This window comes from Mugil cephalus, chromosome 4 (genome assembly GCF_022458985.1).
Source record: "Mugil cephalus isolate CIBA_MC_2020 chromosome 4, CIBA_Mcephalus_1.1, whole genome shotgun sequence".
Lineage (NCBI taxonomy): Eukaryota > Metazoa > Chordata > Actinopteri > Mugiliformes > Mugilidae > Mugil > Mugil cephalus.
Genome location: NC_061773.1, coordinates 23,086,057 through 23,110,577, shown reverse-complemented (window position 1 = coordinate 23,110,577; position 24,521 = coordinate 23,086,057). Strand labels below are relative to the sequence as shown.

At 42.2% G+C, this 24,521-nt stretch overlaps 1 protein-coding gene across 2 annotated transcripts; it reads right to left on the bottom strand.

Moving 5' to 3' along the window:
- Nucleotide 1: 1 nt before the first annotated feature.
- mapk14b (mitogen-activated protein kinase 14b) lies at nt 2–24,063 on the bottom strand. 2 transcript variants are annotated; one of them, XM_047582698.1, is made up of 12 exons: nt 23,558–24,063; nt 14,514–14,643; nt 10,802–10,860; nt 9,803–9,914; nt 9,267–9,296; nt 9,056–9,103; nt 8,822–8,936; nt 8,172–8,243; nt 6,296–6,375; nt 5,182–5,260; nt 4,047–4,220; nt 2–2,859 (listed from the first exon to the last, which is right to left on the bottom strand). In XM_047582698.1, the coding sequence occupies exons 1-12, from the start codon at nt 23,674–23,676 to the stop codon at nt 2,792–2,794; spliced, it is 1,086 nt and encodes a 361-aa protein (XP_047438654.1). In that variant the 5' UTR covers nt 23,677–24,063; the 3' UTR covers nt 2–2,791. The 2 variants fall into 2 exon arrangements, with proteins under 2 accessions (XP_047438654.1, XP_047438653.1); XM_047582697.1 differs by lacking the exon at nt 6,296–6,375 and adding an exon at nt 5,762–5,841 and having other exon boundaries at nt 23,558–24,056.
- Nucleotides 24,064–24,521: the final 458 nt, after the last annotated feature.

Sequence of the window (24,521 nt, the reverse complement as noted above, 5' to 3'; positions counted from 1 at the left end):
GTTACAGATCTGAAAAATAGTAGCCTTTATTTTTCTAATGGTGGTATTTACAGGTGGCATGGCCTGCTGTCTTGATACATGTGGTCAAGAACATAGTGAAAAAATATGAACACATCTCAGGCAAAGCAAGCGTAACCGATAAGCAAATTTTCGTATGGACAGTGGGATACGGACGAGATAAATACCCCCAAATCTAATCGATGCAGTCGCCTTAAAATGATAAAGTGTGTGGCTTCATCGTTGCCCTTCAGCATCCAGTGAGTAAATCGACACTCTTTCCCCACAAACACGTGCCCCGCTTAAATTACTCTGATGAACAATATGGTTCTAGTGCTGCTCATAAAACCATCAATATTACAGAATCACGGAAAAACATCAAATCTTGATTTAACACGCAAAGAGTAAAACAATACATTAGAAAAGGTACTACATTAAACAAGCAGTTGCAAATGATATTGATGTCTGATTTGGTTGCCAGAGCAACTGTGGGTACAGCTTGTATGTCACACGTTTGATTTTCTGAAATGTTGAAAAAATAACATTTTGTAAAAAAAGAAAAAAAAATGTTTTCACACTTCAGAAAAACGATTTAACAGTTTAGTAGCTCGTTGGTCAATATAAATGGCGACTTCCGTGTAATTCATTTAATTTCTGAATATGTTTCCAACCAATGTTCTTGTAAACAGAATAAAGTGGAGGGCAGTGTAATCGGGGAACACGGTGAGTTAAATACATTTTTCAGCATCAAAACTTTGAGAAGGAGCAGAGTTTGGTTCTCTCAACAACGTCGGTGCTCTGAAACACAAGCTGTAACTGCAGTCACCGCGGCTCAAGTGACGCATGAGATTACCGACGATACATTTTCGATTCAGATACAATAAGTTTCTCCATAAATAATAAAAACAACCTTAAATTCTGACAAATAATATTCTCTTTTACATCGATATACAAACAATATAAGAAAAAAGATCATAAATACAGGGCGAGGTTGGTGCCCCAAACATTCAATAAACATTAAAAGTACTGCGTTTTTTTTTTATAAATGCAAAATGATTAAATTACATTGTCAGTTGATGTCGGGATGGTAAACATCGCATGTGGATGAACTAATAAGCCGAGTGTGGCTTCATCGTGCTGTGGTGATACTGGCTGTAGGTGACTGTTTAAAACATTCATGTGAAACAACAGAAGTGCTGATTGACTGCCAAGAAAAAAAAAAGAGGGAAAACTAAAGAAAAAGTCAGGTGAATTGGAAATATAAGCAAAACTCTCTACTCTCAAACTCTTTTTTTTTTGTTTTTTTTTGTAAACTCTAGGCTTCACTATATGAAGCCTAGAGTTTTTCATGGTGAATATTTTACACATTTTATTCTATCCTATACATTTTCATAATAAATTACACAATTAAGTATGCCATTTTAGGATAAACTCTAGGAATAAACTTTATACTGTCAAAGGGGTCGGCCGACGTGTGCCTCAGCATGTCATGACTATTACGCACATATGGTAACTGCCTGAAATACTTATGTACAAATACTGTTTTCTGTAATATCTACAGTTCTATGTGCTTACTGAAAAAAAAAGACTGCATTTAAAGTGTGGAGAATAAATAAGCTTCAGACATGTCATGGAGTAGTCAAACTTAATAAGTTATGTTAAAAGTTTTTGTTTTTTCTTTCAAATTTGCCTCAAAGGACCAGTGTTTAGGATTTAGTGACATCTGGTGGTGAGATTGCAGACTGCAACCAACTATTCCGATTGTTGAAGGGCTTTCACAAATCCAAAGCAGTACCTGGTATTTTCCGGACGTCACCCACTGTATGAATCTGTCGGACCTCGAATTAAACCAAATTCAGGTATTTGACCGGAGAATTCACAGTGAGCGAGTGGACTTTGCAGGGAGTGTAGCTTTGTGCTCTTTTCTATAATACCTGCCTTTTGCTATGCACTCTTTTGTTAATATCGCAGATATGTCCAAACATATGTAGTACTGACATCTACATACAAACAGTCCTTGTTACAGAGGAGTCATACTTCTCTTCCATACACATAGGGCATTTCCAATGGGTGAGAATGCATCTGATGTGGATAATTATCAGATTAGAGCTTCACGTGTGAAAGCGAAGCTCTGGACAATGTTGTGTCTGGAAAAATCATCAGTGAAAATGTAAAAAAAAAAAAAGTGTTTGGTTTGTCCATTCTGGGCAATTGTAGGAATGTGGAGGTGCAAGATGAGGACCCGTACCCTGTGTGTATATAAAGGGTTAATTCTCAATTCTAATAAAATGCAGTTATTCGTGGTTATACATAAATAAAAAAAAATTAAAAAAAACACAAATGATCTTCAAATTTTTGCCGATAGATTCGTCTAAATACTACACACTGGACCTCTTAGATACTGACATGTCATTTTTTTAGTTCTATGAATCAAAGCGGGGCAAATCTAAGCAATAAATGTCTGAGGTAAAAAAAAAAAAAAAAATGTAGTAAAAATATGAGAAGAATTAAAGTCTGCCTCTGCACAAAGAGATGCAAGGGAACAAAAACAGCAGGGTGGGGGACGGTATGAACAGGATGTCAAGTTTTTTTTTTGTTTTTTCTTCCCTGATATCGCCAACGTCCCCCAGATATGAATGATGGCAGGCACTTGAATGTCATGGTTGTGCGCATGTGTGTGGAAAGTGGATCGTCACATGAGACCGACAGTTCTTAAAGAGTGTTGCCTTGAAAACCAAAAAAAAAACAAAAAAATAAAATAAAAAGAAAGAATGGAAGAGAAGGTGCTTCCTCCTCAGGATTCCATCTCGTCTCCATCGAACGACGGCGGCTCGAAGCTGATTACCTCTTCGTAGGTTAGGCCTGAGAAAAAAATAAATAAATGAATTAAATTACACCCCAAAAACTTTCCCCGAGCTCCACACACCCACTCACTCATTACAAGTAGAAAGTGCTATGACATTTAGTTCCCTTTCACATTGAGCTGGTCATCATGTTGTCATGAATAGTGAAATAAACTATTGAGACCTGACTGTAAACATGTTTAATGATGCTGTAAAGTTGGGCTTTTTAACATAGGGGTCTATGGGGATTTACTCTTTTGGAGCCTCAAGTGGCCACTCGAGGAACTGCAGCTTTTTGCACTAATGCATGGGCTTCATCACTCAGACCTGGAAGTTGCTCCCCAAACTGCAGCCGCACTTTGAATTTTGTCCATTGGTGAGTTACGGTAATTCAAATAATGCATGCTTTTTTATTTATTTTTTTAATATGCGGGCAGGTGTTGATTTCTTAAATGATTAAGTCGCCTGAATTCAATGATGATTTCTTTAGTTTTGTTAATGTGCAGAGAGGTCGTTATGCGCACACACCATTGAGTCAGATTGTGTACTGCATCTCTATAGACAACTTCTGAGATCAGTCCCATTCACTGTTGTGTCATCGAAGAATTTAATAAACAAAGAACTGGTTCACATATCAGAAATGTGGATGGGGAACAAACTAATGGCTAAGGAATGCAGCACAACCAGAAGCCGGAGTACGTTGAGAGCCAGCCAAACGCGCAGATCAGGAAATTAGTGGAAAGCAGCCACATCCGCCGGTAAATTACGGTAACCAGACGTCTCCGATTTCCGGGGAAAGTACCCGAGTTTTATGAATGAGAAAAAAATGCTGCACGCAGACTACAACAACAAGTTATTACGGTAGCCGGTTGCACCATTACACACATAGCAGTTTAAATATAAATAAGCATTAATACATTTATCAAAACAAATTAAACTGTTATCGTCAATGTTTCCTCATTTCATCTTGACATTTAATTATTTATTTATTTATTTTTAAATCTTCTGCTGCAATTGTCCCCGATTTCATTTCAGAAATTGTCTTACGTTATTGCAGATAAAGTAAAAAAATTAATCTGTTGCTTTTTTTTAGTCACTCGTATCGCTATCCCTAGCTATAATTATGTGATATGTAGGACCGTCCAACCACACCAAGTGAACACAAAACACAACTGAAATTCATCTCACAAACAATCGTTGACTTACGTTGCCATTCTTCAATTTCCAGCTCGCGGCTTTCGAAGCTCTGGTCATAAGGCTCCGCCTCAGGCTCGTCTTCTGGGTCGTGGTACTGGGAAAAGTAGGGGTGGGCCAGAGCCTCGGACGCCGTGATTCGCTTGTCCGTGTCCAGCACCAGCATTTTCTCCAGCAAGTCCACGGCTGGACAACAGCAGCAGCAATAAAGGAGACGGTAAATTAGTGGTGGAGAAAGCTGATAAGGACGAACTGTCATTCCATCACCTAACAACAGTCAGCCGCAAAATCTTTGGTTGATTAGACATTTTTTATATATATATAAAAAAATATTTTTTTGAAATTTCCTCTGCAAATTTAAATTTCTTTAAATACGTGTTAACATGAATCCAACATATTTTAGTGAAGGGATAAATGAAGGCAGTAGATGTTATCTTTCAGTTAGCACGGAAGCATATTTCACACAGAGAACTGTCAATCTAAGCCTCCTGTACAAAATAGGCCCCGCCCCTATCGCTGCTGAGACAATCACGAGGCAGAATATTACACGCTGACTCTGTCAGACCCTGTTCAGCTCCCATCAGTCAACTACTGAGACCAAAATGGATCAAATAATTTATTTAACGCAGTCTTTCACATAGGTGAAGAGGAAATACTTCCCCCTACTGGACTGGAGAGTGGATCAGTGGATTAGTAAGACAACCAAATGAGAAAAACGCTGAATCCCATCCATCCATCCCTCTATATATGTATATGTAAATAGTTATATATATGTTTATGTTTATGGCAGTTGCATTGCCACTCTACTGCTGCACGTTTAACTTTAAAAATTGAATATATGAACCAGTGTATTATTTGAATAGCTTAATACTGAATGCAAAATGATGATACTGTATATTTATAAATAGCACAAGGCTGAGTTTACTGTAGAACACAGCAGGTAGGGGGTCCCTACTTAATCTCTCCATCAGGTTGGGGTCCTTGGCATGAGAAACATTGAAGACCCCTGATATAAAATATCCATCTACAGCTTAGTCCCTACACCTGTTTGACATGACACAAGTGTCTTTATCGTACCACTAGGGGGCCTCAATGACCTAGAGTACTTTGTATTGTGTCATGATGTGAGACTGAAAGAGGATCTTACCAAGTGGGTTGGCACCAATAAACACATCAGCAAAGTTCCTCTTGGGCATGTGGGGAAGTGAGTTGATGTAGTTCCTCGCCTGTGACAGAAGAGAAACAAAAGAGCAAATTTGAAAGGTCTTTCAACCGCTACAGCTGCACATTTTATGACACTGGTTTACCGAATTTACATAACGCAAAACACACATGGGACCGTGCGTGCTTTTATTAAGCCACATGTCACGCTCTTTATTTAACACGCAAATCACATGCACAAACACGGCACCTTAACTTCCCAGAATCATCGTGTGTTACAAACGCAACAGACAGCTCATCAGAATACACTGGCAAAGCGCTCCGATAAAGCCTTGCTGTGAAAAGCACGGTGAGTCAGAGAGGAAACAGGGAATATGTGGAGTGTGAAAGCAGAGGCCAGAAAAGCAAAAAAAAAAGAGAACCGGCAGGAAACACTTTTAAAAAAATCAACTCAAACAGTCTGTAAACAGTAATGCGGGTTACTGGCTGATGGGCGGCTGCGTTTCTGCAACGATTCCAGCTGAGTCAGGGCTCAGGGAGGGAAGGCGAAAGGGAACGTGTCTCACCTCATGGCTGGGCATCCTGTTTATGAGGTAGGCTGGGGGCGTCCCCGTCAGGCGCATTATCTGCTGCAACTGGTTTATATCTATAGCTTCTGAGTCAAGGGGCATCGTAACGTGGAGGTGAGCATGTTAAACAGCAGGGATGGTTAGGAGGGTCTATGGATATACATATATATATATACATACATATATATATGTATATGCATGTATAAGAGCATGGATAAAGCCAAAGGGTGGGGAACACACACACAAGAGGAAGAGGACGGAAGATGAAAGAAAAGAGTGATATAAAACAACCCCTGACTTATACTGAGATATACAGAAATTGCACTATTATATAAAGAGATGAGCAGGACTCCAGGAAGTCAAAAGTGTAAATCAGAGCCTTGTGTTCAAGTGCAAACAAAGCCACTAAGAGGCAGCTAGCAGCATCAAAGTAATAGTAGTACTGTCTTGACTTTTTGCAAGGGCAACGGGGAAAAAACAAGCAGGAGAGGCAACAAGAGCAGCAAAACTGAGCTGGGCTTGGACACTCACTGGCTCCGAAGAGATTTTCATCAAGAGCTCGGGCCCTGGCGTTCCGACTAGCATCATTATACGCCCCAACTGATCAATGTCTACCGCTCTGACATGAAGGAAAACAGATGGCATGGAGGGCGTTGGATAAGGAGAGAGAGCGCTGAGAGTCAAAGCTGTCGTTTGAAACTGAAAATGTTAATTCATTCAACAGTTGAGCGGCTCAAACATGGACTGTGTCGGACTGTGATGCACATTTACTGAAGACAAAGAACAGACTGAAACAGACGTTTAACAGTGGCCTCATTACAGATCACCTTGGCGAATTACATGCCAACGTATGGACATGGACTATTACTTCTGAGGTTAAATTCTGCCCCCATGTTTCAAGCAAAAGCTTTCATCACATTTCCAGACAAGGCTCTCTGGGATCCAGGTCAGGGCTCTGGAAGCATCCTCAGGCCTTTCTGCTGACAGAAATATTCCTTTAACAGGCAGCGAACATGCTTCGTATCTTCATCATCATCCTGCTCAGCCTCTGCTGCTTGAATTATATTTTGGCAGATTTCTCTAAATTGCATCAGTTGCATCCAAAGGTCCTTCAGAGTTCAGAGTAAATCAGGAAACACCTGCAGTTCACCTTATAACCTTATAAGAAGAACAAACCCAAGACTCTGACGTTCAGGAACGTCAGAGTTGTTCCTCTTGGCTTCCACCACAATAACCTTCCGCCATCAGATGGATGTAGACATTTGTTTTTACGGCTAATCCTGGCTGTCGTCTATCTGGTTGTTATCAGACTTCTGAGGCAATGCATTCTGCCGTCGGCTTATCTGCTCTTTCTTTGATTTCTCGATGGGCCCTATCTGCCGCTGGTCTTTCTGGGGCTGCGTTTCACACTTCTTGTTTTTGTTGCCATCTTATCTAGCAAACCCAAGCGAAGGCAAGACCTTCCGACGGAATCTGGGAAACGCACGCAGTCATGAAGCGATCAGCAGCATGGTGACAGTAATTCTCTGCTGACTAATAGAACTACTTGCTGATCCTCACATACTGTACTAAAAATAAAACTATCTTAACTATCTGACACATTTCTAAAGCCACATGTGCATGTCATACGTATAAAATTAGTATTTCCCCCCCCATGTGTAGATTGGTATGTGATCATGCGCGATTACAGTGTGCGAACGCTCGGAGGGCACCGGATGTCATTCGTCGTAAGTATCAGATTCCATTCAGACAGGTAAAAGAAGATAGACCAGAAAGACTGCTGCGTATTCAGCTAAGTTTCCTTCAGTGGGTGGGTGAGTCCTCCACTTCCTAAGAGCGATTTAGAGTGAGAGGGCACACATTCAAAACTCACTCCCACACGAGCCATGCAGTGACGGCGTGGATGGGTTGATTGATCATTTGGGGCAGGAGTCACACAAAACACGTTATGCAACACCGAGCGTGTGTTTTCGGCTCGGCCATGACCTCTGCAGCGCGTGCCACGTTCTGAATTCGAATGTGTCCAAACTGCAGCGCGTTAAATCGTGCGACTGCTGCGGCGGAGAGGTAGTTACGTGGGAGGGGGAACAGGAAGGTTGCACTGGACGGCACTGAGTCACAGCCCACAGAAAGCGTGAATGTGCACACGCTCATACCAGCTCCCTTCACTGCTCGGAGTTGCAGCTCAAAATTTTTTTTTAAAAAAAATCAACCGTGCTTTGATTCCGCCTGCAGAAAATAAAGAGGCGCTTTTGTGTGCGTGCAGCACTGTTGCAACAGCTCTTTTGGGGGCTCTTTTGGCAGATGCAGTGAACAGCGATTGTTATGCAACTACACTATGATGCATAAAAAAAAACAACGAAAAAATTTTATTTATGAATCGAAGTGACAAGAGGTGGAAGGATACGGTCTGTGCCAGGGAAGAGCGTCCGTCCCGTGAGTAGTTCCGCCATGATGCAGCCCACCGACCAGATATCCACTGTTAAGTAAAAACAAAAAACATGCAGGATGGTAAAACTTCAGTCAACAAGCTTTTCAACACCACAGTGCAGATCAATGTAGCAGCCTGTGCGTCACATCTGGAAGTTAACAATCTGCTTGCTGGTGAGCTGAGGCTTTAGTTTTGAGATCGTAATCTTGTTTGTTTGTCGAACTGAATGCAATTAAATTTTGTTTGTGCAGGATGTTTGGGGAACTGTTGGTGGAAAATGGTGAGAACATGTCCACCAATTCATGGAAAACAAGCAAAAAAAAACAGATGCTCTGGATACTTATATAAAAAAAAAAGTTTCGAGCCGTCACACTGAGTCAAACTGAAAATTGCGAAACTCGGCTAGTTTGTCCGACGTCACCGTGCTCACATGTTCTGTTTTTTATGCAGCAGCGTATACGACAAACAACAAAGACACATCTATGATTGTTGCACCTTTTTGTCAAAGTGAATGTTAAATTATTTTTTTTTCCAATTACAACCACCAGCAAGCTATTTTAACACATTCAATTCTGTGAAATTGCACATGATGTAACAGTTGCGCTGTGGCCCATTTAACGTCCTACCCGTCATGTTGTAGTGCATCCAGTTGAGCATGATCTCCGGGGCGCGGTACCACCGGGTGGCTACATAGCCCGTCATTTCGTCATCCGTGTGCCGCGCCAAACCAAAATCCAGGATCTGAGATTTTGAGAGAAGGAGAAGTGAAGATTACTACTTCTACTACTGCTGCTGCTGCTAGACTCGACTGAACACCTTCAACTCTCTGATACAAGACTTTGAATCTAATGGCGTCTCACCTTGAGCTCACAGTCTTCATTCACAGCCAGATTACTGGGCTTTAAATCCTGAAAAGGGGAAGAGTCAGGAGGCAGAAGTCAAGACAAGGACGCAACACAGAGGCGTTGAGTTACTTGGAAGTAAAAAAAAAAAACATGAAGTGTAACATGCGAGCCACTTATAGTAAATGGGTGATACTTAAAGAGGACCCGTGACCTCTTCAGAACTTACTCTGTGGATGATGTCTGCCGAGTGGATGTACTGTGGAGAGAAAGAAAAGCATAAGGAGTTCATTTGCGATTGCTTTTTAATCACCACATCGGCATAATAGTGTTTGTTTGTGCGCCAGACAGAGGATGCGGAACAGATTGAAAAAAGAAAAAAAAAAAATGACTCGCTGTGGTAAATGTTCCATTCATCACAGCTTTTTGATGTTGTCTTTTCTGCAGTAAGAACTGAAATGGTGAACGTCAGAAATAGACTTAGAAATTACTGTCTATTTCCATTTAAAATATCCTGACAAAGGAGATTCTAGTGCACTGACCTCAGAGTCAGCATAGTGCAGCAGTCTAAGGGCCTCTTCAAACTTGAAAGTCTAGGTTAATGTTGACGCTTCTGTTGCATTGTGTGTGCTTGATCCGGTTAGTTTTAGTGTCACATTGCAGTTATGCAGAGTATGCACACTCTTCTCACTTCACACGACATATGGTGCTTAACATCGTGTATACATCCTCTGTACGGGCCGAGTCGGAGGAAGCTTCACTGACCTTTAAGCCTCTGAGAATCTGGTAGATGAGAAACTGGACGTGGTCGTCGGTCAGCTTCTGACACTTGACAATGTTGTTGAGGTCTGCTCCCATTAGGTGCGTCACCAGATATCTGTAAATCACACAGCGACAGGGTCCTCTGATGTGAGAAGGTCTGTCTACAGTCTCTGCAGCTTCATTTTGTTAAAGTTTGTAATGCATTTGGAGTTTATTTTTAAGTTTTTATTATCATCATCATGCAAAATAATATCATTAAAGAAGTTTGTTAAACTCATATTAAAGGAAAGATTATGTCAAACTCGTGCACTTTAATGAAGGCAACATAATGAAAAACTTTAATATGAAAAGGTTGAGAGGCAAAACTGCAGGAAAACTCTCGCTGGTGAAGTATTTATACAGCGACCAGATGAACTGAATAAGGCCAGCAGGCACCGTGGAGTGTGCGGCGTGACATCTGCATATGTTATATCTGCATGATTTGACCTGATTCCCTGACAACAGACGGAGCGACGTGTCACATGTTCAACTACTGTGCAACTTCAGCCTCAGCGCAAGTCCAGCTCACATTCCCACTAATATGCAACATGCTGATGCCGCTGCGCCATGTAGAGAAATCAAGGACGCTGATTGAGTATTCTGTGCACACACACACACACACACACAGTATCCCCAGAGACTGCCAGATGGCTGTTACCATGGAGACTGGCTGCGACGTGCCCGAGTGCACGTGTTCACCCTGCAGTCACCTTGGTCCAACTCGCTGCACGCTGGACTCACGTGAAGCCGCGAGTCGCGGCGCTGCCATGCATTCTCTAGTTTGTCTATCGCGTTAATCTCGCAAATCACCTGCTGACGTGAATGTTTTTTTTTTATTGTGTCGGACGCAACAGCTACAGAAGCTGCAGCAGAACGGAGGCAAAGACACTGTAAAGGATGAACACGCAGGAAGCAGAGATAAAAAAAGCAGAGAGAGCGACGAGGAAGGAAAGAGCGACTTACACATCGTTGAACTCCTCTAAGCTCGTCCCTGGAGTGAAAACATCTAATAGGCCGATCACCTGAAGGCACAGAGAGGTCAGCAGGTTAGAAATCAGCACTCAACAGTTTCCTGCTAATGCGTGAAATGATGAATAAACTTGGAACATCATTTTTTTTTATCAAGATGCATGACTTTAATGTAAAAAAAAAAAAAAGTTTCCATTTTGATAGCACTGTTGCCATGGCTACGTCTTAATACAGACAAACACAAAGTCTGTGACATATAGGTTCTGCAGGTTCTGAAGTGGAATTGGATTTAGTAAACTCCTTCTCAGCAGTTTACATTAGAAGTGTACGAGGTCAAAACTTGAACTCTGTTTTTGCTTAATCACATTAAGGACGAGTGATAACAACCCATTAGATCTGATTACACAGGAAATCCACACATTATTTGGTAAAGTTTGCACATCAAGCCAACGGTAATCTCATCAATGGCACGCCTACATGTGATCGAGAGGAAACGATACATTTCAGGCATTCGAACAAAACAAATGTGTCATATTAGACCGAGTTGCACCAAACTGCTTTCATGCTCGTTCCAACAATGGGCCGGGTTGTTGTTTTTGTTACAACGTTACAAAAGCTTCACAGACGGGATGTTTTCAAGAGTCTGGTATACGTACCACTCGCCACCTCATACCGTTTTCTACGATCCCCTGTGGTCAAGTGAGTGTGTGACAGGAAAACGAAAATAACGTGTGAAAATGACAAAATACGGCTGAGTGTTTGAACTGAATTGCAGGCTTGTTTTTTGTTTTGTTTTGTTTTGTTTTTTTTGGCTTCAGGAGGGACAGAAACAATCTTAGAGAATGGTTTTTGCGGTTTGCAGGTCGGTGTGTTATGCACATACCACGCACATACCACATGTGTGCATGCGAGCATGTGAGCTCACCCCCCCCCACCCCACCCACACCGAGCAGAGAATGAGGTGGATGGGTGGTGTGAAAACACTGGAGCAGCCCACCCACACAGGACCCAAACCCACAGATGATTGGTGGGATGCAGTCACAACAAGCAGCTGATTGGTCCACTCTGCCTTTCCCAAAACCAAAATCCAGGGAGTCTCCTGGCAACAGCATGAAAGAAAGAAAAAAAAAAAAAAAAAAAAACACAGAATCCCTTTCAATGTAAATCACTGGTAGCTATTAAAACACTGGTGACTTCTGGATAAAAAAAGAAGCACATCACGGTGCATTTTTATCCTGATGGAGAAACCCGGCCGGGGCATGTTCTGAACTCTAAACAGACATCTTTTCGTAGCCTCATTTCTCATTCATCTGTGTGATATAGGCGCAGATTTTGAATAATCCTACTTAATCTATGCAAAACCTGTTCTTCAAATTCATGTGCTGACATATTTGTACTCCGCAATAACTCACTTCCCGAAACCGCTTTACAAAAAAAGAGAGAGAAAAAGAAAGTGACACCGAGTGTGAGTGGACTGAATCCGTCGTGGCAGGTGAAAGCTGCCAAAAATCGCGCTATTTTCTTATGCACACGGAGACGTAGGCGAGCAAAAACTGTCAATCGCACAAAGTATTGCTCAAGTTAAATCAACTTTCTCAAGATGTGCTTTCATTTCCCTGTGAGAGCTTCTGCGCTGTTGGTTATGAACAGCTGCTGGTGGGTTTTTCCCTTTTAGACTTTCCAAACTTCTTCAGATTTCTTTTGGGGTTTTTTTCCCCCCCCTACGTAACTGCATCATCTAAAACTCACTTTTCTTCGCAGAGGCTGCAGGAGGATGATATCAGAGGTGGCTCCGGGTCCGTCTTGCAGCTCGTCAGTAGCCTCTCTTCCATCTATATCATTACTATGCGACCGTTTCTAATTGTTGCAGCGGCAAACGGCCGACTACCGAGCAAAAAAAAAACGCACGCTTCACACTTCATTGTTCTCCCTGAAAAAAAGACCCCGGTGCCGAGTGAAACTCCTCGTCTTACTCATACACACCATTCACAGACTGACTTGTTCTCACACAGCAACCCACCATCTGTGCTTCATGAGAATCACAACCGCTGGCTTAACGAATCACATGCAGATCTTCTACTGGGTCAGAGTGTCGGCTAGATGCAACACAGATACCGGGGACTATATGTGTGTGTGTGTGTGTTGCGCAAGTAGGCAAGTGGCTGCATGAACACTGCAGCCAACACTGTACACGCAAACGTAACGAAAGCACTGATTGCTGGAGGGGGAACTAAAAAATTAAGAGAAATGGTTTGATTCAAAACAAGTGTGAGCAATAAAATCAAATTAAAGGGAAGAGACGCCCGTAACGGTGATGGGAAAGCAAGGTAAGCCAGGTTGGTGACTCACTCACAGTCAAGCAGCGCATCACAACATGTCATGCTTTGATCACTTCGCAGGGAAAAACCTTCACAACCACAGTCGGTGCCTGACACCGGTGCACACTCATATGTGTAAATGCCGTGGACAAATAATAAGGAAGAACCTGTTTGGGCCTATTTAACATGCTGCTATTACATAATCACTGCTTTTGAAGAGTGAGCTTTTTATAATCGGCTGGAGGCAGCTGAAGCACGGATGTTAACTAACAGGTCACACAGCCCCTAAGGGTCGATGGTGTAAATTGTACAAAAAGTACACTCTTGTGAGGTTTGGTTTACACTTCTGCAATTGATCTGCGGGGAGCTTACGCAAGTGGCCGATGCCAATTTAAGGAGTTACAGCGTCTTTGTCAACTTCAAACGATGGCGACTGGAACTGAGCGGACATGGAGATGTCATTTTCGAACCAATCAAACAAGTTGTTGTGTGTCAACAACTCGTGTGATCACAGTTCTGGGGAGTTGCACGTGGTTTGCTGCTCTACATACCACATGAGGAAGAGGAGGAGGAGTTGGTAGAAAGGGAAGGTGGCATTACCCCAATGTGGTTCAGGTTTAGAAAAACCGAGCGTAACGCAAAATTTGCATTCTGTGGAATGGCAGTGATCTTAAGGCATGGGAATCTTTTCATTCATTTCGAGAAAAAAAACACACAGATTGTGAGGAAAACAAATGATGCATCATCTGTTCAGATAAAGTGACTCAGGTTTTGCACGGTAATTCTTAAAATACGTCTGTGCTCTGTGAAATATGTTCTAGGGATACAAGTTGAGTGCAGATGTTGTACCAGAGCTTGACCAAGTCACAAGTATTTCTTCTGCAATTTTAAGAAAAACCATTAAATAAACAACTATCACACTGAGAGGCCGCTGGGAACAAAGGCTTTATCATTTCCAGACAGCTCAAATAAATTCAGACATCAAAATTGCGCAACACTTCGAGCTGTCACCCACTCCCTTCAATATGCTTACATGCATCGTTACACATTTGCCCGTTAAACGTTCCAGCGTGAGCTGCACATTATCTCCAGATGTCATGAGGCTCTCTCTGCACATTCCTGAAAGCGGAGCCGAATGAGATCCAGCCACTCTTACATGCTGTTAGTTCATCAAGAACACATTAGGCTTAACGAGGTATGCAGTTCTCGGTAGTGACCGCTTCCACAAGGGAGCACCCACCCCGAAAATCTCATGCGCAATTCATCTTTTCCCTGTAGAGCTTAACTACAGAACAATGAAAATACTGTGTGGAAGAGAGAGAGATCTCGACCGCAGGTTTAAGGCAGAGGGGCGGCGCCGAGGGGCGGCTCGGCTGCAGGCCACTTACGTTCTCATGCTTCATGTGTTTGAGCAGCCGCAGCTCTCTGTAGGTTCTCTTTGCGTGGATGACGGACTGGAAGGGTCTGGACAACTTCTTCACGGCTACCTTCAAGCCCGACTTCATGTCGTACGCCGAACTGAAAGAGAAAACACGCACAAAACGGGTCACCGTGATGGGAATTGCAATCGTACACAACACAGCGGGATTTGCTTGTCATATCGCAACCCAAACATTTCCTATAATTTAACTGACAACGACATCTTTTACTAGACTGCGTAGGAGGCCACTACCCAGTAAACAAAGCAAATAATTGCATAACACAGGGCTCTTGGTTTCAGTTCTTATTATACGCTGCAGCTTGAGGCTGCACGAACAAGACTGAACCTGTTGTCAAATATCCGCTGCACTGTGGACAAAACAGGAGTGCGAAAATCTACCCGTCTTATAAATATAGAATAAATTCTTCTTCTCCAGTAATGCTGTGTGCTTTTCCCGGGGGAGGGAGGGAGAGGGGGGGTTTCGATGATGTAAATGTAACCTCAGCTGTCTGGTTTTGCACATGATGTCCATGATCACTTGACAGTGGCCACTGAGAGTCTGTTATTAGACCTCAGTTTGAGATGTTGTCATTATTATTATTATTATTATTATAATTATTATTTCATTCAAGAAAAGCCCAGCTGGTTACAACATATTCTGTTTGTAGAATCAACCCATTAAATGAGCACTATTAGTCAGCGTGGGCAAATGGGGCAACACGCTTGTTTAGCAGACACTTTTTTTCATGTTTTTGCTTGTGTTGTGTTTTCATAGTTATTTGTGATATAAAATAAGATTGTGTTTAATTTCTAGTTTGGCTTATATTAACTAAAAATTAGCAGCTGTCCATGTGCGTTTGCTTTTAAACCCTCATTCACGGTTTCACTCATTATCTTTCTCATTTTACAGCAGCCATGTAACAGAACACTTCAGCGTCACTGTGGAGGAATGCAAAACGAACAAGTGCTACAAAAAAAAAACGAAACAAAAGCAGAGTAAAATGCGCTCTGCTTATGTAAAGGCGGCAGCAGGCAAACACTGCTATCATTAAATAAGTGATATACATTGAAGATTAGAGATTGACCGATATCTCGGGCCGATAATTGCAGCATTTACTGGCATCGGCCGATACGCGGATGCGTTAGCTGCTACATTTTATTTCCCCCCTACAGACCATCCACAGCTGAGCTGCTGGAGACGCTGCGGCCCGTGCAGCCCATACATTGCCCCTCCCCCACTTGCAGAGTGCATGCAGCTGGAAGCAGGAAAATGAAAAAAGTTTTTCTTTTGGTTATTTTTTTTACTACAGTCATTAGCTACAGCCCTAACTTTTACAGTCGTTGCTGTTAAGTAGGAGTTTGCTAGCTGACGTTTCTGACCCTAGAATCGCTCCTGCGTGTGCTCTACCACTTTCTACCTGTCTCTTTTTAATTTTGCATGGATAAGAGCTTTAAATATTCTTTGAGTTCAATAAATTTGCATGTTCAAATTGAGACTTGTAATACTTGTATCGACCGTATCGTTTTGGAGTATCGACTCCAAATATCAGCTCAGAAAAATCAGCAGCACACATTGGCCGTCGGCCAACACTGATGTCGATCTCGACTGAGGATTACTTTGAGGAATGATCAAAAACCTGACACACTGCAAGAGAAACTGAAAGAGAGAGGCAGTTGGGTCTTGCCTCCCTAAAAAAGTGTGACGCTGCTGCATTTCCTGTATCTGTGAGGTAACACAATCCATTTACAATAAACCGCATTCCTTCCAGGTCAGTCACTTAAGCGGCATCACAAATTAATGTTTTCAAAAATGGGTTTTGTGCAGCTAAATTGCGCTTTGCTGTGGTCTCGTGATGTACGGCATGAAATGAAATGAAATGAAACCACCTGAACTGCTGAGCCAGTTCTAGAGCAGCCCCACGGCCCTTTCAGTTCAGAGTTGAGACACAATCAACATTGCGCTTCACGGGAGGAGACAAGACTCATTTCCTCTGAGCAGATTTCACAAAACAAGAACTGCCGACCTTTTAGCTGCGCTCGGCTGGAAACGCAGCTTACCTTACGTGTTCATGTGTGCTGCCACCGCTCTGAGTTAGCATGCATCCATAATAACAACATTGAGATAAGAAGTGTGCCTTTTCCAGTAAGTCATAGATTATCTCCCACACCCAGTGTACTTTATGTCCGAGGCTTGCAGAACAGCTTTTTTATATGTGTCACCAGAGAGGGAAAACCCATACTGGTTGAACAGTGTGTACCAAAAACTAAATGACAAAACAAAGGCTCGTGCACACACAGCCTTTTAAAGCGGCTGCTAATCTGCAGGGCAAACAAAACGAGTCTGAGCATACAGCATCCAATTAGTCTGTAATAAATGGGACCGCAATAAGAAACGGCCATAAATTGCGGGCTGTAAAAGGAGCAACTTTGTGAGGTCAGCCTCGCATGGAGGTAGAGTGGGTTATGCTGACTGACAGATAGACAGAGTGAGCTCACATCAATGCTATGTGTTGTAAACTGCTCATGGAGATGTCTGTAGTTAGTGTCTTGCCATCACTTCAGTTGGAAAAAAGAAAAGAGTCATCGGTCAATAGGTTTGCACCGAGCGTCGATCTTTCACTGCGCAACCATTCATCCGCCAGTCCATCCCAAGGCTAGTCTGTAATTGTGCTAAAAAGTTGTACTAAAAGAGAAAATTCTGCTTCTTTTTAGCCTTTTTATAGTCGGTCAGCGGAAGTTACCACCAACATAAAGATGGAGGCAGTGTTGGAGAATTCACAGTTAGAAATGGGGCACAAGTCGCAACATATGTCCTCGTACAAAGGAACATATCAGAAAATGTTTGAAATTTCAATAATCGTGAATAAAGAGTCGCAATAATATTTTGTCATGGTGCAAAAGTGTAACTTTTAATAAAACTGATTAATAGGGGGATTAATTAGCTCCAATGTGACCGTGCATGGATTAGATTCCTTATCAGATTTTGACCTTGTACATTTACACTGATGATGAACCAACACTGTCAAACCTTAGCACACACACACAATACACGCCTCAGGGCTTTATTTTGAGTAACTAGTATTTACATAGGCTTGTTGTCCTAAGGATGTACTTTTAATACCACAGCATACAACGTAGTTGTTGTCCATGTGTGTGTAAGGTAAAACCCATTATAATAATTACGTCACAGTATCCTCTGTAAATGGGTGTCCAGTGTCAACTACAGCATCATTCAGGGACCATGCACTCAAAATCTGACCATTAAGGTCAAAATTACTATCACCCATCTATTCTTTATGTTCTAATAGAAATAATACACTATAAACGTTTAACATCCTCCTAATTTACTTGTTCTTCTTTGCACTAAAACAAATGTCTATAGTTGTTGTTATTTATAGGTTATTATTCTGTTGTGTTACTGGTCCGCCCCCCCCCTTGAGATCAAATTGGGCAATGTGGGCCCTGCCTTATATATTCAGCTGCACTTTCAGGACTCATCTGATTTTTTATGACTTTTTTTTTTTTTAAATTTCACACATCAACAGGTTGTTATAAAGCTTACGTTGTTATAGCAATGACACAGTTCGGTTTCCAGACCTAGAGCCACCAGTCTATTTTTTTTTTTTTTTTTTAATCTGTTTCATAATTTTATGACAGGAACTCAACAGTGTAATGACGCAGAGTAAGGTACCACACTGTGGCCTAAAAAGCCAGTAAAACAAAGAGTAAGAAGTAGAACGCGTTTTGATGACCGTATGTTAGATGTTCAGTTCCACTATTTTTATCTAGAACGGACAAATCATCAGATCTCACCGTGTGCGTCATGGCGACACACAGCTGACATGACATAATGTCATCTGTGCCACTCAAATGTGAAGTCTAGAAGTGAACCGGTGATATAAACACTGCCTACAGTAGGTGGTCATTCATGTTCAAACAAACATGGTTGGATTTTGAATGTAGTCCAAGTAATAAGACCTTGATTTAAAGTTTACATAGCAGTAAAAGTAATCTCAGTATTTCCATACACCGGGCAATAAAAATAAATAACTAATTATTTATGGGCTTTTAAAAGCTTAATTATTTCCCTTCTAACAGAGAAACAGGAAAAAGTAAACAAACATGTCGTTTAGAATTTATAGAAGTACATTATAGTGACTGTTCCTGAATTTAATTATTCATTAATACATGAGATGTTACGATCCCTTGTGCCATGGTCTGAGGCAAAACTCCTTTAGAAGCCTAGTCCAACTGGAAAACAGACCAGCAGACCAGCAGTAAGCTACTAACTAGCCTAGCCTAGCTTGCAGGAAATACTGCAGCCTTATCTTATCTTATAAATGTATATTGTAAACAGCAGTTAAAATGTATATTGTATGGGGAGATTATCTTAGCTTTGAGTCCTGAGGCTGGCAAAATTCAACTACAAATAGTTTTGTATCTGAGCATCCTGAGACCCCGCGTCCTCGTATGGGGACATTGAGTTTTAGGTTTTATCGCAGCTTATTCTACTTCATTTTAACTCTAGTTGGTAAAAACATGATTCTTTCTGCAGACGATCAAAACTCCATCAAATTCTATGGGTAAAACTTATTTATGCTTATTAATGTTTCTAGTTCGATATGACCTGCAAATGTAGCAAATTTTATCAATAGCAACGAGCTACAAGATGGCTAATTAACAAGTACTCGTTTGAGGACACTGGGACTTAATTGTTCACAATTCTGGTCTTGCTCAGCCATGTACAGGTAATAAAATAAACATTTTTATATTTTGTCACACATGGTGACTTTATTATAATATAAATATTGAAATAATCCGAGTCTCCACGTGTTTTTTTTCCAAATACTACTACTTCCTGTTGAAAGATGATTCTTAGTTTTTTTATACTTCTTAGGTCCTACTGATCCCTTGGAGAAACTAAAATGCATACCAAATAAAAGCTCAGGTCTCAGGGGGATAAGTGTGCTTCATAACTTTACCCCAAAATGAATGGTTTTACAGTTCTGACATCACAGGCGCATCCAGTCATACACATATGACCGAGTGCTGGAGCTAAAGTTGTTAAATTGCTGGTTTTAAGCCTAAGCTGCAAAGCTGGTGCATGCATCTCTGAGGTTAAAACTAAATGCGTCATCCAGAACATACACAACAACATACAGAGCCTGGGGCAAGTATTTCCTAAGGGCCAGAAAAGACAATTGAATTTAAACATCATTTAAGTCAGTTTTGAAAGGAGAAAGGTAATTGCTGATCCATGCACTGAACAAGGAAAATGCTGCACTGCAAAAAAAGAAAAACTGCCTAAACACGTTGGTAGCAGTTTAAATGTTGACGTGACTGAAGGTGCAAAAAGGAATGATATGAATGTTTAAGGGGAAGAAGGAAAATAACATTACGTTCGCAGACGTGATCCACTCCCTGATAGCAAACATGGCTGAGTCTATTACAACGAAAAGTACGTTTTAATTTTGGGAAGAAAAAGTTTAACAATATTTGCAAGCAACTCCATTAACTTCTCTGCACATATTGACGCCACAGTTAAAGGCTGGAGTTCTTGCTGTGTTTCTATCAAAGCCTCAAGTATCGAGTATTCCACCATGTTTTCTACCATGATCCTTCACTGGGCTGAAACGGAGCTATTTATTTAAAATACGAAAGCCCCTTGGGGCTGCATGAGTTTCGTGCTGTTTTTTTTTTTTTTTGCTCAGCTGAGGAACATAGACTCAATGCTGTGAAGCACTTAGCACAGTCCACACTGTACTGGCTGCCAGCAGCGTTCACATGCACCAACCCTGGCTCTCCTCCAAGTCTGACATTTAAAAACAACACAAAAAGAAAAAAAACAGAGCAAGGGTCAGACATAAGGAGGAAATAGCAGTATACTTTTCCTCAGAATGTCTAATAAGAAATCATTTTTAAATGCACACAGGTGTTTCTTATTTAAATGAGTAACATTATGGCGGCAACAACAAAGGATTTGCCGGCTGGCTGACTCCCTGAGAGCATGTGTTCGGCCGACTGACCGCCATGACATGCTGGAGTAGGTGTGACGAGGTTATTTATATTTTTCCAGATACCTTCTGAAGGGTTTTAGAGACCCCGTTTGAAATGCTCTGGCTGAAGATTTTATTGGAAGCTCCAGGAATCAAAAGGTTTTTGATGTTTCTGAGAGAAATCTTGACAGCTCCTTTATCCGGACGTCTTTATAGTAAAATACAGAAGAATCTCTTTCAAAGCACACTTCAAAGTTACTGCAGATGATAAGATATGATTGCATAATTTTTACCAACTGTGCAGCAACAGGTTTAGACATAAATCCCGAAAAACGAAGCTGAAACTTGATTATATTTCACTCTATGTCCAAGTGGCTTCTTCAGTTCTGAATGATGGTGGTTGATGCAGAGCCCAGCGCTGTAGCTAACGTACACCTCCCCAGAAATTTAACTACACACCACGGCAACACAGAGCACAAGTAGCGCGGTAGTGGCATGTTGCCACTTCAGTATTTCCGGCTGCTTCCCCATATCTGCAATTTTCAAACTGGATCAATAAAGAATCGTTAAAGTTAACTGAGGAGGTTTGGAGATACAGATATTTGTTTGAGTCGTATTGGGTGAAATTTTGGCAAAAGTTTCAGTCGCCACTGAGTACGTTTACATGCACGTGAAAAAAACTAATTATTGCCTTAATATGACTTTAACTGGACAACTTAAGTGCATCTAAACGCGTTACTCCAACTAAAATCTAAATTCTCCTTATCTGATTAGAAGCCCAGATAATGGAATTTAAAATCGACTTTCTTCGAATTGTACACGCCTTAATCAGACTTTTAACCGGAACAAAAACATCCAAGAAAGCCAGCCGCAGAAGAAGAAGGCAAACAGAGTCGGTAGAAGAACCACCTGAGGGATAGTGCAATGTTATCTGCACCATAAGTAGCGCACACATTAGGTACAAGATTAACAAAGCTAAACTATTGTCTTGTTGTTGTTTGAAATTCTGGTCTGCCATATGATGACTCTTGTTTATTATATAAATGGGTCAACCAGAAAGGGGGCCATACTAATCCGCCGACAAGACACATATCGCCACCTAATGTGGAGGAGGAGGACATGTTAGACATTAGTTATTCAGTTTTCTCCGTTGCATGTAAACTGGTACAAGGGCTGCATTCAGAAAGTCAAATTTTGCACAAAGCTTGATTAAGCTGTGCATGTTAACGCACTGAGTGTTTCAAGTGAAGCAGGAAGCAGAAACACAAATGAGCCCGACTGGCAAAAAAGCATCGACTGTCGTTTGGAGGACGTATTACAGAGCGAATCAGACTGACTATGAAGTATAGATGAATCGTTGGCTACGTGCATAGGTTATGGCGTCAAAGTACCACAGTACCAAAAAAACTCCTTTATTATGTATATGTATGTATATATATATACATATATATGGTGCCTAGGTGAAACTCACACGACTAGGTTCTGTAACATGCAGATACTCTCCTGTAACTGGAGGAATTGGTTTCCCCCCCTTTCATTTTCTTTCCTCTAACGAGCGATACCTCTGTGACACGTTACAGGTGCAAGAGGCTTGACATTTTTGGGGACAGATAAATGATGGAATGGTTGACAGAAGTGAAGAGCCCATTTGGATGATGGTGACAGGATCTTTAAGTAAACCCAACAAACTTTAGTCGTCTTTTAGCGAACACATTTTACCATGACCCGGATGACTGTGAACCTTCACAAACATTTGTCAAGATTAAAAACCAATCCAGATCAGCCTTATGTAAACATTTACACACACAAGAAATGTGTCCTCTCCTACATCCATCCAAATGAGCCCACTCAGAGCAGCGAGTTGCCATGCAGGGTGTCCAGGGACGGGGCAGTTTATGTGCTTGCTCAAGGCGTCTAAGCCGTGGAGCGAATCAAACCAGAGACCTCACCTCACACCCACTCCCACCGTGCTGCTCCTCTAACCACTACTCCGCACAACACATGCCTCTATCATAAACACAGACTGATAAATCACAGGAACACACCTCGCACAGAGACCTTTAATTTGGCACAGGTGACAAAATGAGGTCATGTTTTCCCTCGTAATAACAGAAAGAAAAGAAAAAACAATCTCTCAACTTTCAACAGCTTAAGCTTTGAAAGTCAAGACGAACAGTAAAGTTATAATTACTGCACGATCCGTGACTTTGTGATGACGACGACGAGGCCACTACCCAACCTCGGGACTGTGAGTCATGCGTGCGCCACAACGGGAGAAAGGATGACATCATTCTGGAGTCATCATCATGGTCGTCGTCAGGGTGGGCTCCCGTAGAAAAGCGCTCACTGTGCACACGAGGGGGGCCTACTTTCCGAAAAACCACGTGACCTTCTGGTACTCTGCAGGCTGCACCCAACTGGAAAAATGCATAATGCATGCAATGTGCGGATGTGCAAAGCGCCAGGTCGTGTGGTGCAGGAGCACAATGGTGTTCTAGAGGAGGTGGTTGTTTTAATGAGTTGTTGCTGATAACGAGTAGATCCGCTACACGAGAGAGGACGCAAGCGTGGGCATGCCACCGAGCCCACAGAAGAGAGGCTGGGTTTAAAATAAATAAAAATAAATAAATAAATTGATAAGCTCTCGTGCGCAATAAACACAGGCTGATATCTAGTGAACTTTATCCTGGAAACTCGAGATAGAGGCATGGTGCTAACGGGACAATAGTAAAGTCATACAACAAAGCAAAAATGTGCACAACAGCAAAACTAATCCCCCGGAGAAAAAAAAAAACATAAGCGAGCCAGTGTACGGTGTGTCACTACAGGTTGAGAACGAAGACGTAAACAAAAGGCACAAGTACGGTTCTCATTCTTCCGCGGACGCCCTGTGCAGGCTTGATAAGCAGCCCGGGAGGAGGCAGCTTCTCCGGGCCTCGGTGGGTGGTGGGAACCCGATTGGCCGTTGTGCAATCGAGCCGTGCGCCCTCGGTAGCACTCTGCAACAACTACTCACCACACGGATCCGTATGCGCCGGAGCCGACCGGAGACAATTTCTGATACCGCTCCGGGACCTCCCACACGGTTTTGTTGAGCTCCTGTCGGTAGAAAGTGGGTCTCTCCGTCTGCGACATTCCTGCGGATTCGCTCGCCCCGCAGCGACAAAACAAGCCAGCAGGAAACTTCTTCTTTGCCCAGTCTCCTCTCCTCCTCCCTGCGTGTGGCGCGACGTGCGGCGGTGCAGCTCCTCCGGTGAAACTCAAAACCCGAGTCAACCCCCGCTCCGAGCAAAATAAATAATAAAAGAATAAATAAATAAAAAAAAAAACTTCAGCCGCCCAGTCGTGCAATGGTTGCGCAAATATCCCCCCACCTCTCCGTGCACGTCGGAGCGCTTGGAGACAACTTCCCGTAGAAAAGGCTCAGGGTTCAGGAAGCTGGCTCTGGATTTCGCTGGATTCTTCGCCCCTGTCCTCTCTCTTCTCCGCTTTGATGGGTGCGCGGAAACGCGAACGCGCACGTCACTGACGTCACCGCGCGCTGCCAGTAGTACCAATCATAAGGTACCAATAATAACAATAATAATAATGAGTGGTTTTCTCGCGAGAGGTCGGCGGCTGTTGGGAAACCAGGGGCTATCCCGCCCGTGCTGTGGACACGAGTGGGAATCTCCCTCCGTCAGTCACGTTATATCTGTTTAAACTTGGTTCAGACGCGATTAAGCAGGGTTTAGTGGAAGATACCCGACTGGAAATTACCATCAGCAGGGCATTAACGCAATATAACAACGATATGACGAAAGAACAACACATGTGTCTATTACACAGGTGTCAAATATACAGCCTGTGGGCTAAAACCAGCCTACCACAGGGTCTAATCTGCAAAGTGCAAAAATTATATTGAAGACATTAACTGCAATGTTTTCCCCCCAATACTGCTATTCCTAGGGTTCACACAGATTTTAACAAGAGTTGTTGGA

Coding starts and splice junctions, on each gene's coding strand:
- mapk14b (XM_047582698.1), bottom strand. CDS start 23,676: ATGTCGCAGACGGAGAGACCCACTTTCTACCGACAGGAGCTCAACAAA. Junction 8,937..9,055: donor ATGAAGACTGTGAGCTCAAG/GTGAGACGCCAT, acceptor TCAAAATCTCAG/ATCCTGGATTTTGGTTTGGC. Junction 2,860..4,046: donor GGAAATTGAAGAATGGCAAC/GTAAGTCAACGA, acceptor TTTTTTTCTCAG/GCCTAACCTACGAAGAGGTA.